The sequence below is a fragment of the Aedes aegypti genome, chromosome 2 (assembly GCF_002204515.2).
Source record: "Aedes aegypti strain LVP_AGWG chromosome 2, AaegL5.0 Primary Assembly, whole genome shotgun sequence".
Classification (NCBI taxonomy): domain Eukaryota; kingdom Metazoa; phylum Arthropoda; class Insecta; order Diptera; family Culicidae; genus Aedes; species Aedes aegypti.
In genome coordinates this window covers 448,351,288-448,366,619 of record NC_035108.1, presented here as the reverse complement: position 1 = coordinate 448,366,619, position 15,332 = coordinate 448,351,288, and the positions used below count along the sequence as shown (strand labels likewise).

Genomic DNA, 15,332 nt, shown 5'->3' with positions numbered 1-15,332 from the left:
TTTTATGACAAAATTATAAGCCATTTTATTCAGTTACTTGTAACGTTTTTGTACCAGTGTATAATCGACTCAAGTAGTGTTTTGTTTTGATTCGAGGTTAAGTCACTTTGTCTCTCTATACAACGGAGCGGTAAAAGTAGCGGTTAGGTTGCGAAAGTTAAAAGTCTTACTTACGCCGTTTTATAAATCCGGAATTGAACGGTCCAAAAGTGAAAAATCGAGTTGGTTTAGAGCGGAACGTCTAAAGTCTGAAGTATGGCAAAATTGAGTGGATGAGTTGAGAAAATTTTATTTGGTGGTCGAGAATATGTAAAAGCTGAGTTGAATTTAAGATAAGGGAAAAAATATATCAATTTTAGATTTATTCCTCTAACATCAATAACCCACGAAAAGCTGGCAACATGAGACGAATTCCATCCAGAATGAGTCGAAAAGATCATCACATTTTGGTAGAATAAGTGATTTCCATACAAAAATCGATCATATTGTTTGTCGAAATAAATACGTTTTGATGACGCAATAAGATCTTGAAGTTGTTCATAACCATAGTGACTATCATGATCACTTTTCTATAAGTAGCGATTTTCAAGTTATTTCAAGTTTATTGCAAAAAATCAACAATTCGATAATAAAATAGACTATTTCCTTTTGTTATTCGCGATTCTCCTTCAAGAAAAATCAGAAAGTAGAGACAAATGGCTAAAATCCTCGAAAACCTATTGTTCTTGATAGATATTCGTGAATAACAAATGAAAATGAGCTACCGTAATCCGGGGTATCATTGATCAGCGGGGTAACATTGATCGGAATGACTCATCTCGAAAAAAGTTCGTATCATCATTTATTGATGGAACATTTCCAAATCACGAATGATGCTTCTCTTTCTTATATTCATTAGCTAATGTAAGTGAGGATTTTTGCGAAAATTGCGTTTACATTATGCGTAAATTTGTTAACTTTTCGAAACAATGATTTCAATGGGTAAGGATGACATTACCGAAGATTCATGTCTCACATAAGTTCTGCAAACGATATGAGCAAGGAAAATGCGGTTCTTACTAAAAATGGCATCGCCAAAAACGATTCCGTTGTCAAAACTTTCATAAGTATGATAAATTAGGCAACAATAACGAATTACTGTAAGGAACATATAATTCCCCTAGGAAATTGCCTACCTTTAGGCGTATTCCGTGGTTTTATTTTAAAAATAACTCAAAAAATAAATGACTTGTAAGCGTTTGGCCTTCATATTCGGCTTCGGGAGCCATGATTTGAGTAACTAACGATATTTTCAATATTTCCGAACGTTGTTTTCATAGGTGATCAATGTTACCCCATAAATCAAAAAATCACCTAAAACATTTTTTTAAACATGCTTAAATCTTTCAAAAAACAAAACGCAGTATATAGTCACGAGCTATGGGTGGCAGTACTTGTTTTAAACATATAAAATTTGCAACATTTGCTTTTTCAAACGAAATATTTAAGAAATATTCAAAAAAATGATCAATGTTACCCCGGATTACGGTATTTTATTATTTTTAAAATACATTTTTGCATAAAACTAGAAATAACTCGAAAATGGTTACTGTTAGAGAGTTGATCATAATCAATATGGTTTAGAATGATTTCAAGTATCTTATTTTATCATCTAAACGAAAAAAATATGAAAATCGACCACACATTGTTTATAGGAAAACTGTTTTATTAAAAAATTTCCATCATGAAACTTTGTCCCAAACATCTGTTTCCTATCAAGTTATTTCAAGTTTATTGCAAAAAATCAAAATTTGAAAAAATATTAATGGGGTATTTGTGTAATTTAAAATTAATGTTTTATACTTCAGTTTTTCATGTTAAAAAGATTTTTTTTCTCAGTGTATCGTTTTTTCTTGTTATCCAAACGATTCACCATAACTTCTCCATAGACCATTTTTGCCTAAAACCAACAGTTTCGGAACTATAAATTAAAAAAAATTGCATGCAAAAACTCATACGTCATTTTCAAAAGTTATTCTTGAGTCAATTAAATGATCAATTTATCTATGGAAAACTTTTATTCTACCATACCGAAAACACGTGCACAATTTACTGCGAATCGAAGATGGTCAAGTTCTGGGACTGATCGATTTGATATGGGATTTGTCAGTAGTATCCTCTTCTCTCATGTTGAAGTTGGAACATGTTTAAAAGGGTGTCAAGCAGTGTCAGCCGCTCGATTTGATCATAGCTTGACTGCCCATAGAAGCATAACTGTCCTATATTGATTTTCGAACCAACACGTTTTTTCATCGCAACATTCATGTTCTAATATGCACTTCACTAGGCATATGAAAATTTAGACACTTTGTTTGAAAATGTTGTGGAAAAATATGAAGCTGATGCAGTCCCATATTGAAAAATAAAGGCATAACAGTCTCTATATGAACTTTGAACCCCAAAAGCAACTGCAAAACTGGAATTATGTTCAACTTTATATATTTTACTGATCATTATTAGCAAATTAAGTATTCTGTGTGGTGGAGCTAAATGAACATTGCATTCAAAATTTCACTAGAAAATTATAAACATTTGTATGAAAATGCAAACTTCAAACTTTGAGCGCTGTTTGCTCAATGCCTACTTATTCCATATGGGACAGTTATGCCTTTATGGGCAGTTTAGCAGTCAATGATAAACGGACTCGCATGATTTACTATCGATCATGATTGTTGCAGACAGTGAGACATATGAGATATGCTCAATTTTCTTTGTTTTCCAATTCCTTGTTAAGATTGTGAAAAGCGTGAGAGAGGAAAACGAGTTTAAATTGAGAGCGATCCAAAAGTTAGCCAGGATCAAGAGTGCGTTGGGAGTTCGTCAAGCATAAGTCAAGGATTATCCAAGAACGACTCGAGGAATGATTCGTAGAACCAAATTGAATCTGGATTGAAGCGAGCATGAGTTGAGAAACAGTCTAAGTTATGTAGATATGTTAATGAGACAAACAAAAACTGAAATTACACTAAGAAATTTATCAAAAATTATCTAAGAAAACTAGTTGAAAATGGATTGAGATGGAAAGTTGAATGTGCCGAATGATATGTTGAGTCGAAAATGATCTTGAGCAAATTGAGCATGAGTGGATAATTAGTGAAAAAATGTTGAGAGTAGTATTGGTAGGCTCACACTCAAATCTGAATCATTGAGTTCTCCCGAGAGAGTAAACTCATATGATTTTACCTTCTCAAAACAAACGCATGAGATTTTGATTCAGAATCGTTTGCTGACAGTGATTCCCTCAAAAATGAATCTGTCAAAAAACTCATTGGAAAAGCGTCAAATGCCCATGTTTTTGTTTATATTAGAATGGTTTGTTATATTTCTAGCAGAAAAAAATGAATCCAATGAGTCGAACAGATGAGCCAACTCACGCATAATGTTTTACTGTTGAGTTGCGTGAGCGTGAAATATGAGAATTTGAGATTTTCGCAACGCTTGTTGAGAGTGAGTGAGAGTGAGTCCAATATGGCTCTAAATGAAGCTAAAAAAGCAAAGGGCATCTAATAGAACTCGATTTGTAAGCGAGTAAAAAATCAAATAATAACTCGGAAGCTTGGATTCATCGAGTATGTGTGGATATCATGAATCGAATTCGTCTTTGATTCTTCATAAGGGATGATCTGCATTGATTGATTTCTGTTCATCGTTGTTGTCTTTGCATCATTGCAAAAAAAAACTGATTTACATTTCGTAACATGTTTTTGTACTGTAGGATGAAAAAATCATTACATTTTAAGTACATGAAAAACCGAATGTAGTACTATACCATTTAATTCCACTAGAGTTTGCATCCTTTGACAGTTACGCGAGTCTAGTACACGACGGCCTTACAGTTGAGGTCGAAATACGCGTATCTGTCAAAGGATACAAACTCTAGTGGAATTCAGCGGTATAGTACTATATTTGTTTTTTCATTCACTTATAGATATTCCACTAGACAGCCGAAGATTTATTATCATTACATCTTGCTTCATGAATAAGACACATTAAGAATTACCTTTATTCTCTCGAACTTATTAGCGAAAGAGAGAATCGATTAATGAGGGACTTCCTTAGCCGAGTGGTTAGAGTCCGCGACTACAAAGCAAAGCCATGCTGAAGGTGTCTGGGTTCGATTCCCGGTCGGTCCAGAATCTTTTCGTAATGGAAATTTTCTTGACTTCCCTGGGCATAGAGTGTAATCGTACCTGCCACACGATATACGAATGCGAAAAATAGCAACTAAGACAAAGGAAGCTCTCACTTAATAACTGTGGAAGTGCTCATTGAACACTAAGCTGAGAAGCAGGCTCTGTCCCAGTGAAGACGTTAATGCCAAGAAGAAGAAGAAGAAGAAGAAGAAGAAGAAGAAGAAGAAGAATAATAAGAAACAGTGATGGAAAGTGGCGAACATGTCTGCTGAACCGAAACAAAAACAAAACGAAATGTTCGCGAGCATCAGAGTGCTGATTTACTCGCAACTGTCGTGCTCGCGAGTAAACGAAGATAGTAAATTAATTCGTGAACTTGTATTGAGCTGTTCAGAGTCATTTAAGGTTTGGGGGAAAAAGCTATTTTCCCTCGGAGATTTCTGGATTTCAAGGATTTTCGCAACAAACTGGAAGTTCACTGTCTATTTGATGGATATACAATTTATTTGTTTGTCAAAACCTGTCAAACCCATAAGAAATCACACCTTGTTCGGTTAGTCGCGAGTAGATTTTCATGAATTTTTGCTATTCCTTTTGATAAGTTCTGCCGAGCAGATGGGTGCGAACTCACTCACCTCAAGCTTGTTCGCGAGTCTGTCATGATTGTAATGCGTTGATTTACAGTTGTGAGGTGCTTTGTGATGCAAACATTTCCATGACTGAGTTGACAGTGAGTCGAGTCAGAATTGAGAGTGAATAAAAACTGAATGGGTCTACAGTGCACTAAGAATGAAACAGGTTAGCTTTGCTTAAAAGCAGAATCAAACAAATGCTAAATACCTCTGAGATATACGAAGCTAGCAAATTCTAGTCACGTTATCCTTCCCATCTCGTCTTATCACTTCTCAGCCCACTGTCACCTAGCAGCGGTTGGTACCCCGGCTCTGCTCTGCTGGTATCGCAATCTTGATATCTCTTTATCGAGCTCGCGAGATATCTCTTCTACATCCACTACTTGCACTTCCAATCCAACACAGCGGAGCCAAGTTTTCGCGGTTTTCGCTGTCTTCTTGGGGGTAACTCGACTCGCAACCGCTCCCCACGTCTTCAGTCTCGACTCGGTTCGCAATTGACACACAACAACAGACCGTTGGGCTACTGAATCGCGCGCGACTGCAATTGCCAACGACGTCGCGAAACCAGCTGTTTCAGAGTGGATCGTTTTTTTTTTTGTTTCTTCTCGTTGTGTGGTGTTTTTCGTCAATAATTGTTATTTATTAGATATAACGTGAACTCACGTCATCTAGGTACTGAGAAACCGACTCCGGCTTGTTATATCTGCCTGGTCGTTCCATTTGCCGTCGCCTCGCGAGTTGCACTCTTGTCGAATTTGTTGCTGCTGCAACTAAAGTGTACCGTGTAGTCGCGTTGGTTCGGGTCGGCGAGGTCCAATCTTATCTAGCGCTACTAATTACTCGATATTATCCGTTTCTCTGCGATTCGCTGTTTTCTGATTTATATCTCGTTATTTTTGTTTCATTTTCGGTTCGTTCATCCATTCATTCATCATATTCGTGCGGATCAATCGCGAAATCGATCAACTGTTCGACCGATCAACAGCAGCAGCAATATGCAACGAGTCCAACGATCCAAAGGTTAGTGCTGCATGCCGAAACGCTCGTGCGTGACGAAATCTTCGCAAAGACACCCAAAACTGTGGTGAAGAATCCGCACTATCTGCATCACTATCATCACAATCATCATCATCATCATCACGGTAGTGTCAGTGGCAGCAGTTCCAACAGCCATCATCAGCTGTATCACAAGTCTCAGCAGCAACAACAGCACCTCCATCACCATCATTCGTCAACGACTCCGTCATCGCGCCACCTTCAGGGCACTGTTAGCGGCGTCGGCGGAATCAACACCAACAGCAGCAGCAGTCGGAAGGCGGAGAAAGTGATGAGCAATCTCAAGATCAACCGGATCGAGGTGAGTGCAGGCCTTATGCCAGTTGTAGATATGTTTTTTTGCTTGTTAAGTTCCTTGTTGCGCTCCGCTCCGCGGATGGCTATTGTCTCTTGCGCATGACTGCCCGAGTAAGAGATAATTGCGGCAGAATACTACATTAAGGTACTGAAAAGTGAAATTCTACACTTTTGTTTAGTAGTTTACTACATCAAGCAGTCCTCAATAGTTTACTTATACTTCACTAAGGTATTATTGATTATTTTAATCGATAATTTTAATGCCATAATAATACCAATTTGAGGTTTTAATAATACCTTAATTACTTAACAAATCCTTAATATAAATGAATTCCAAAATATGGTATGCATAGATAGGTACGACTTATTCCTTCCTGCTCGGGTAGATTGCATGTTACTTGTTGTTGCAAATTGGTCTGGGCGGGTGGACGACGTCGACGAAGACGACGACGGGGCGTTTCGCAACAATGTTACACTTCATTTTCGAGGCCGAGAGAGAGAGACATGGGTTTGTGGGGGGTATGGATGGATGGTCTGCATTATTCGATCATTCGAACTTTTAAAGTAGGCATTAATCGGCTTTGAAAGCTTTTTTGAATTGATAATTTGAAGTTCAATTTCGAATTGTGCACGCGTGGTCTAGTTTAATGAGGGTTATATTGAAGGTTCGTTTTCGTAAATGGGTCAAATGTTAGTTCAAAAAAGTTTAGGCTAACCGTCGCCAAATTACACACATTCGAAGTTAATTGTACACCCATGAACTTGTTGAAAACCACAAGGTAATCCGACATTCGTAGTAACAATCAAATCATTATTGTCGTTATCGTCGATTTTTTGCTCACCTTCTATATATAGGTATTTAATGATGATTCGTCTCGGATACCTGGGGTTCATGAAAATGTACTGCTGTATTTGATGATACACATTTATTTACTTAATAATATATTAAATAGACTCAAATGCCATCTGGCTTGACGGAGCCGAATTTATAGCGATTCGATCATTCTAACATTTGAAGTACAAAATACAGAGAGCTTCTTATAAATGGTCTTGTTTATTTGGCGTCTCGAGGATTAATGACTGTCATACATCGAAATGATCCTAATTTGCTATTGAAAGCCTACTATGACCTTCCTAATGATTGTATTGCCTACTTCAATCTCCTACAGCTCGGCCATCCTGACATCCACATCGCCCCGATGTGCATTTAATTCATTTTACATATCCCATAACTTCATATTAACAGGATTGAAAATTCCTGTGAAAGGTAAACGCGTTAGCTGAATACCGTCAATATCACTCACAACATAACGATTATTAGGGAGCGTTTTTTTCGACAATATAAGGACCTTTGAACTGTGCTTGTAATTTAGATGAACTTCCGGGTAGAGCATGATGTGGTATATAAACTAGATCACCTACTTGATACTGTGTGTTAATTCTACATTCAGAATCATTTCTTTTTATTGTAAATTTGTAGTGCCTTGTTTATAGCAATAGCTTTTTCTCTTACTTTGATCAAATCTCTTTAAATGTCTTTGTTTTCGTTAATGCTTTTCTCAATCATATTAATATTCAATTTCTTTTGATTAACTCCACACAGTAATTGCGAAGGAGAGTTTCCTATCGATCGGCAAAAAGTATTATTTATAAAATGTTCTGCATCTGACAAAATTGGACCGAAACCTTTTGTAGGATTGCTTTCAACTAGTTTAGCTATTACTGGAGTCAAAATCCTGTTAAATCGTTCTACCTGTCCGTTTGCTCTTGGACATGCAGTAGCTATCAAAATATATTTTACTTCATTTTCGCTATTAAATTCTTTAAAACTATTGGAAGTGAAACAACTGCCACGATCCGAAATAATTTGTTCAGGTATAGAATATGCATTGAAATAATGTTTAAGATGTTTAATTGCTTCACTCGTATTTGTAGTTTTACAAGGATATAATTTTAAATATTTTGTAAAAGCGTCCACTATAACAAAAATATATTTGTAATTACAATTCCTAAGAGTTACTGGTCCATAATGATCAATATGTATCGTATGAAAAGGTGTACTTCCTTTTTCAACTATATTCAAATTACCATCCTTTTCAAAGTTTTTCTTGGAATATATGATACATTTCAAACAGTTATTAATATATTTTTTAATTTGCTCTTGCATGTTCGGAAACCAATAAGATTTATTGATTAAATCGTAAACTTTTTCAACTCCAAAATGTCTAAAGTCGTCATGATACATCTTCAAAATTTGGTTTATTATGTTTTGAGGAACGTAGAATAATAATTTACTATCTTTGCTTTTCCTATACACTACTCCATCTCGCAACTCAAAATTTTTGTCTTCTCTATTTTCTAACTGAATTCTTATTTCCTCAATTCTAGAATCTAACATCTGTCTAGCCAATAAAGCTCTTTCAAAGTTATTATTTTCATTTCTTAATGCACAGATAATCGGCAAACGAGATAAAGCATCTACATGCTTCATATTAGAAGAGCTACGATGAATGATGTCATAGTCGTGTTCAGATAAGAAAAGTTCCCAACGAGCAATTTTTGCATTTATGTCCTTTTTATTTAAGGTTTCTTTTAGTGCAATGCAATCTATAACTATGGTAAATTTAATGCCCTGTAAATAAATGTGGAACCTTTTTATACTATTCACTACTGCTAATGTTTCAAGTTCAAAAGAGTAAAGTTTTGATTCATGTAAATCTGTTCTCTTACTATAATACATTACTGGATGTAGAACCCCATCTGATTGTTCTTGCATTAAGACACCACCAAATCCGAGAGCACTCGCATCAGTATGTAGCTCAGTTCTAGTAAAAGGCGAATACATTTTCAAAACTGGTTCAGCTGTAAGTTTCTCACGAAGAATTTCGGAAGCAATCATTTCCTCTTTTCCTAAGCTAAAATCTTTTTTATCCTTTTTAAATAAATCATAAAGAGGCTTTGCAATAACTGAAAAGTTTGAAATAAATTTTCTAAAATAGCTTGCTAATCCAATAAATTTGTGCACGTCATGAATATTCTTAGGAATCGGAAAGTTTTTTATACATTCTACATGTTTTTCACTTGGACTTATTCCTTCGGAATTGACATTGTAACCAAGATATTCAACATTACATTTTAAAAATTTACATTGCGTCAATTGTAATTGTAAAAGATTTTCAACTAAAATTTCAAAAACCTGTTCAATCACTGTTAAATGCTCTTCAATTGTTTCGGTTGCTATGATAATGTCATCAATGTAAATTCTTATCATACCTCTTTTAATCAAATCTTTTGTGTTAATAAATCTCATAAATGCTGAAGGTGCATTCCATAGGCCAAAAGGTACTCTCTTATATTCAAATTGACCCAAATGACACACAAATGCTGTATATTTTTGAGAGCTTTCATCAATTAATAGATGGTGATAATCACTTTTAAGATCTAACGTGCTAAAATATTTCTTATTGCGTAAGCTATCTAAATGATCTTCAATATGTGGAATTGGATATCTATCTTTAACCGTAATTTTATTTAACTCCCTATAATCTACACACATCCTCCATGAGTTATCTTTCTTCTTCACTAATACTATTCTGCTAGTGTAAGATGAATTGCTTTCTTGTATAACCCCTTCTTGTAAAAGCTTATTGATTTGAGATTCAACTTCTAATTTCTGAGAATTTGATAAACGAATGGAAAGTTGAATGTTTTATTGACTTGCAATTCAATTTTCATAGAATACAAATTTTTAGGTTTTATTGGTCTAATTCCGTTTTCATATACATTGTTAGAAAGAGATTTGATGTCCGTAATATATTTAAAAGGAATTCCAGCGTCACCTATATCTAATTGATCCACATCAGTATTCAAGAAAGTGCCCGAGCTTACCTCCACATCATAGATATCTGGACGAAAATTATTTTCAGTTGCAAGCACGTTCAAAACTCCCCTATGTTCTTCATTCTTCTTTCCAAACACTATCGCGTCACCGTCATATTCAGCTAACAAGTTATTCCTTCTAATGAAGTCCGTTCCCAAAATGCACATCGGTTCCATGGTAGAATCTCTCACGATTTTAAACTGTAATTTGTAAATATAATTATTAATGACAACTTCTGAATCAAATGTCCCTAAAATATCAATTTTTAGAATTATTTAGGCCTGAAAACGTTTTATCAGAATATTTTGATATTTGAATTGAACTAAGAACAACGCTACTTCTAATTAAACAAATTGGGCTACCTGTATCGAAAAGTGTTACACACTCCTTATAAAAATTCGAAAATCTTACTAAAGTTTTGAAAAATGATTTTTCTAACCTACTCCTACCTCTATACTCAATACTACCTCGAGATCGCTCAAAATCAGCTTCTGCTCCTCTTTGGATTGCATCTGTTCCTTCTACCGCAGAAATTGCAATTGAGTAACGTCCCTCTGATTGTCGATTGTCACCACCTCTTGAGAACCGTTGATGTCCGGATCTTCCTTCGCCACGGCCAACGGGATAACGGAGTCTATCGAAACCATTGACTCGCTGATCGCTACTTGAGTGAGTTAAGTTGTATCCTGCATCATTGTTTCGTCGATAATTATTTCTACCATCTTGGAATCGCAGTCCAACTCTCTAGACAAATTTGAGATATTCTAGCATCTTCGAAATGTCTTCAACTTCAATATATTCAATCTACCAAATCAACTCTAGAAAGTCAAAAAATGCAGTATACGGCTTGAAGCGACAATTTTTCCTCGTTAGATGTACCGCCGTGCGGGGTGACATTGGCCCATCTCTTGACTAGCATGGGAGGCCAAAAACTAATCCATGACCAGTGGCTATTTATAACGTATTCTTGAAGCTTGCCACATTGTTTTCATTATTCTGGTTTTGCTGTAAAAATCTTGGCCCAAAGTCACCCTTATGGACCAATGTCACCCCGCACGACGGTACTTCTTGAGTAGAGGTTCTCACAACTAGTGTTCTCCATAGTTGACTAGTATAGGTTTAGAGGTATTCTTATCAACTTCCTGTTTGAAGGCCTAGTTTTCCAGTAATCTTCAACAAGACATAAAAATATGTATTAAGGGATGGTGTCGATTTCCTCAAATCTATCCCGTGGACTCAGATCCTATACTTTTAAAGAACAACCTGTCGACATTGGCGTAGCAAAGATTTTTTTCTGGAGAGGGCCTTGAGGGGGCCAAGTAAATTATTATTTTATAGATGTAATGTCGGTCGCGATAATCACGATATCACGCAATAATCAGCGATATTTGTAAATTTCAATTTTCATTGCGGAAAAATAGATATCTTCATTTGAGAAATTTGAAGCCCTCTTCTCTTCAGAAATACGGAAAATATTTATTACATGAAAAGTGATAGTTAAGTAAAAAAAATCCTCAAATCCTGGGAATATCCCATGTGATTCTTCCATGAACTTTTCTTGGTATTTAACCACATGCTTTGTAGAGATTTCTTCGAGAATTCCTGCAGGGAGTTCTTTATGAGTTATTTTCATATTTTTTCAGTGCTGTCTCCAAGAGAGAGGTAGAGGAGTTTACCAGTTTTCACTGAGTTCCACCTGAGATTCCCAAATAAAATCATTTAAACTAATCCTGTAGTTGATATTCAACAGATTTATCTGGAGTTTCGCTTGGCTATCCGATCTCACCAGAATATTTCTCAAGCAATTTCTATCAGGTTGATAGAAAAACCTCTTAATAAATTCCGCCAGAAAATGCCTAAGAAATTATTTAAGAATTTCTCCAGTAAGGCCCTCTACGTACTTATTACAAAAAATTCCAGTTGTAATTGAAAAACCATCCAGTCATATCTTTAATAATCTATTGAGGATTTTCTAGAATTACTAAAATGCACTTGAAGATTTTCTGCGGAAAAAATGTAGATGTTTGCGGAGAACTGCTCGGAGAAATCATTAAAAACAATTGAATCATATGTTATTGCTTATAAAATATTGGGAGTCTATCAATTCCTCCTGGAGAGAATCATTCAACGATTTTTTGCAGGAAATTCTGGATTATTTCAGCTGAAAAGTTTTAAAGCATTCATCAAAGAAATCCCGAGAGAAATTAAAATCTTTTCTAGCTTCTCAGCTTTAAGAAGAACTGCATTGACAACAATGAGAGTTTTTTCTTATTGAAATCTGTGAAGAATTTACAACAAAAAATCGATCCTGGAGACCATTTTGATGTGACTCATAGAATTTCTAGTACGATTTCAAGTGCTTTAAATGAATCTCTCTAGGAGGAATCGGTAGACTCCCATTATTTCACTTTTGACGTTAACTACGTCTTACGGCAATATACTGGGTGTCAATTGAAAATCTAAAATAATGCGACCGTCACGAAATTATGTAAGATTTTGAATGCTAATAACTCAGCCATTAATTGGTAGATTTTCAATATTTTCCCACCATTTGGTGGGAAATTTATACACTCAAATGGAGAAAACTTTTGATTTTCGACGATAGACTGTCGAAAATTGGGAAAATGTCGACCCCTTTCTTACGCAACCGAACCCACGATTCTTTTGGGTTGGCAAGTGCACTATAAAAGCAGACCGATTTCTGTTTCTGTGCTCATTCTTCTTTTGACGTTAACTACGTCTTACGGCAATATACTGGGTGTCAATCAGGGATGCCAAGCCAATGTTTAACAATTCTGGAAGATTTTGAGAATTTGTCAGGAAAATTCTGAATATCTTATATCCAGCGTTGCCAATCTTCCAAATTTGTCTGGAATATTCCAGATTTTAGAGGCCCCATTTTACAAAAATCTGGAAGATCCAGATAACATTTGAAACGAATTTGTAAGGTTTTGAAAATAATTTGTAAGGTTCTCCATACAAGATATGAATTAAGTTCTTGCGGGAAATTCAACAGTTCATATAGAAATTCGATTAGATTTTTTAAATGCATGCTCTAATAATTCCTACAATGTTAAAGTGTAGTTCAATACTTCACCGTAGAATTTCTGCAATTTCGTCATGAAATTCTTGCCAAAATCCGAACCCGGCGTTCTTGCGGAAAATCCAAACGAACTTTTTATGTAGCACTATCCTTAATTACTTTAGTAGAATTTTTTAGGGTTTTAAACGCTTCCTCGTATGAGGATTTAGTGAACGAAGCGTTTAGCAAATTTGTCCATAACAGTGATGTTACTGAATTGAACCGGTTTGAAATTCAGCAGTTACGTTGTTTTGTTTTGTAAAACGCTGATAGAAAATCCTCTCCTATCGTATCATCAATCATGCAGTTCTGGTGATGGCAAATCGCATGACAGCCGGTAGGGTTAATATTTCAGATAACAATTACAAACACTCAAAAACTTTTTGACAATAGTATTTTTCATATAATTGATAATTTGTTGTAAAATGCATAAATGTTATAATTGTTAATAATGATTTCTGTAATAACACCAAAATATAGGGATTTCCAATGATCAACACGAAAACTATATTATTTTCAATTAGTTTAGTGGAAAAATTTTCATTATCGCTATTTTACTAATACTGACGATTGATTTAGTTACTTAGAATCATATTCAGCAAAAGTTGTCGGAACCAGGATCCCTTATTGACCACCTTCTTCATATATGCAACTAAAGTTAGATGGGTGAACGAATTTAGTCTGTTTGTCTGTGTAGGATGATAAGTCTGTTTGTTTGTGATAAACCCATCTGAACAGATTGTTCCGATCTGTTGTTGATTGATTGCATTATTGTTTTGATTGCATAGGATTCGATACAGGGTTGCCAGATATTCAAGTTGAGCCAATATAGGGTATTGTGAGTAAGTGTAAATTTTGTTATGCATGTAAGTAAACATTTTTTCAGACTTTCTTTTGACCGTCAGGCTAAAAGTGGCTTTCTCTGCATGTCATAGTTTATTCTATTAGTTTCAAACCATTGGATGTGCAAGTTTCAGACTGCGGAAATGTGCGTAGCCTAATGATTTTTAGTGTCAAAAAATAGCAAAATTTCATATAAATCTTTCAATAACTCGAAAAGTATGAGAGATAAAAATATGCTCTTTTAGAGAAAATTATGCGTTTTGGCATGTAACAAAAAACACTAGATTAATTGAAAATTGTACAAAATCATCCAACCAAGTTATTGTGAAAAAAGTGATTTTTAGGGGTGTTCCACGAAAAACTCCACAAATGTACATGAAAATCAAAAGCTATGCATATGGTGTCTTCAGCAAAGTTGTTCCTTTTAATATTGCCTAAAACTTTCCCGAATAAACTTTATTTTTAAATTCATAAATACGAAAAATAAAATTTCGTTCTCACTTTTAGGTGGATTAATCACCAAATTGATACTTTCATAAAATAGCGTTTATTTAATGGAAAAACTTTCCCGAAGACACTATAGTACAAAAATCATGTTTTTAAGGTCAAAATAATTTCGATCACGTTTTTTCAGGAACGGCTACAGTGTGGCACGGGACGTCAATGTAATCACCCTATCCATTTGCAAGTACCACTCCATATATCGATGTGGAAAATTTACCATATAATTCTGTATATGTTGTGCATAACTCATAAAATTTACAGTTTCATCGGTTCACTAAAACTCGAGATTTTCTTCTGCAAAGTTTTGGTGAAAATTGTTAGAGCGAGACAAAAGATAGGGAAATTAACACGGTCTCCCGTGTTATCTTAATTCAACTTTGTGAAGCAAACGTTCAGTATCAAAACACAATCAATACAACATTTGAATATCTTCTATATGAAAAACTGCAGGGTACTGTTTTTGTTTTTCAATTTAAATTCAACATTTAAGTTTGATCAACTTTTATTATTGTTTTATTATTCTCCTTGGATTTTTTGTTTTAATGATGGATAAAACCAAATCTCTAACAGAATTTGATAGAGTTTCAGAAATATCACAAATCATTCCCACAAAGTCTTTCGTGGAGTTTTCAAAGGATCAATGATGAGATTTGAATGGAACTCTAAACCTGATCGAACTCAATTTTCGGCAAAATTATCACATAATCTAGGGATAGATTCTTGCTAAAAATTTTAAAGGATTTCTCAAGGGACCTGCAATGAAAATATGGGTGAGAAATGCAGGACGTCAAATCAATCACTTGATTTTTACTTCTTGTACACAGATGTACACTGAAAGCACAAACTACGTTGTTATAATAATA

General features: G+C 35.0%; 1 protein-coding gene across 4 annotated transcripts in view; it reads left to right on the top strand.

Moving 5' to 3' along the window:
* Window positions 1-15,332, top strand: part of LOC5569804 — an 818,297-nt gene that overhangs the window by 725,277 nt on the left and 77,688 nt on the right. For 2 of the 4 annotated variants that reach the window (XM_021848003.1, XM_021848006.1), the window contains one exon: window positions 5,793-6,164. The exons of 1 other annotated variant lie outside the window; for it this stretch is intronic. In XM_021848003.1, coding sequence (XP_021703695.1) covers window positions 5,793-6,164 — 372 coding nt within the window. The remainder of the gene's footprint in view (window positions 1-5,792; window positions 6,165-15,332) is intronic. One more of the 4 variants, XM_021848004.1, reaches the window with a different exon arrangement.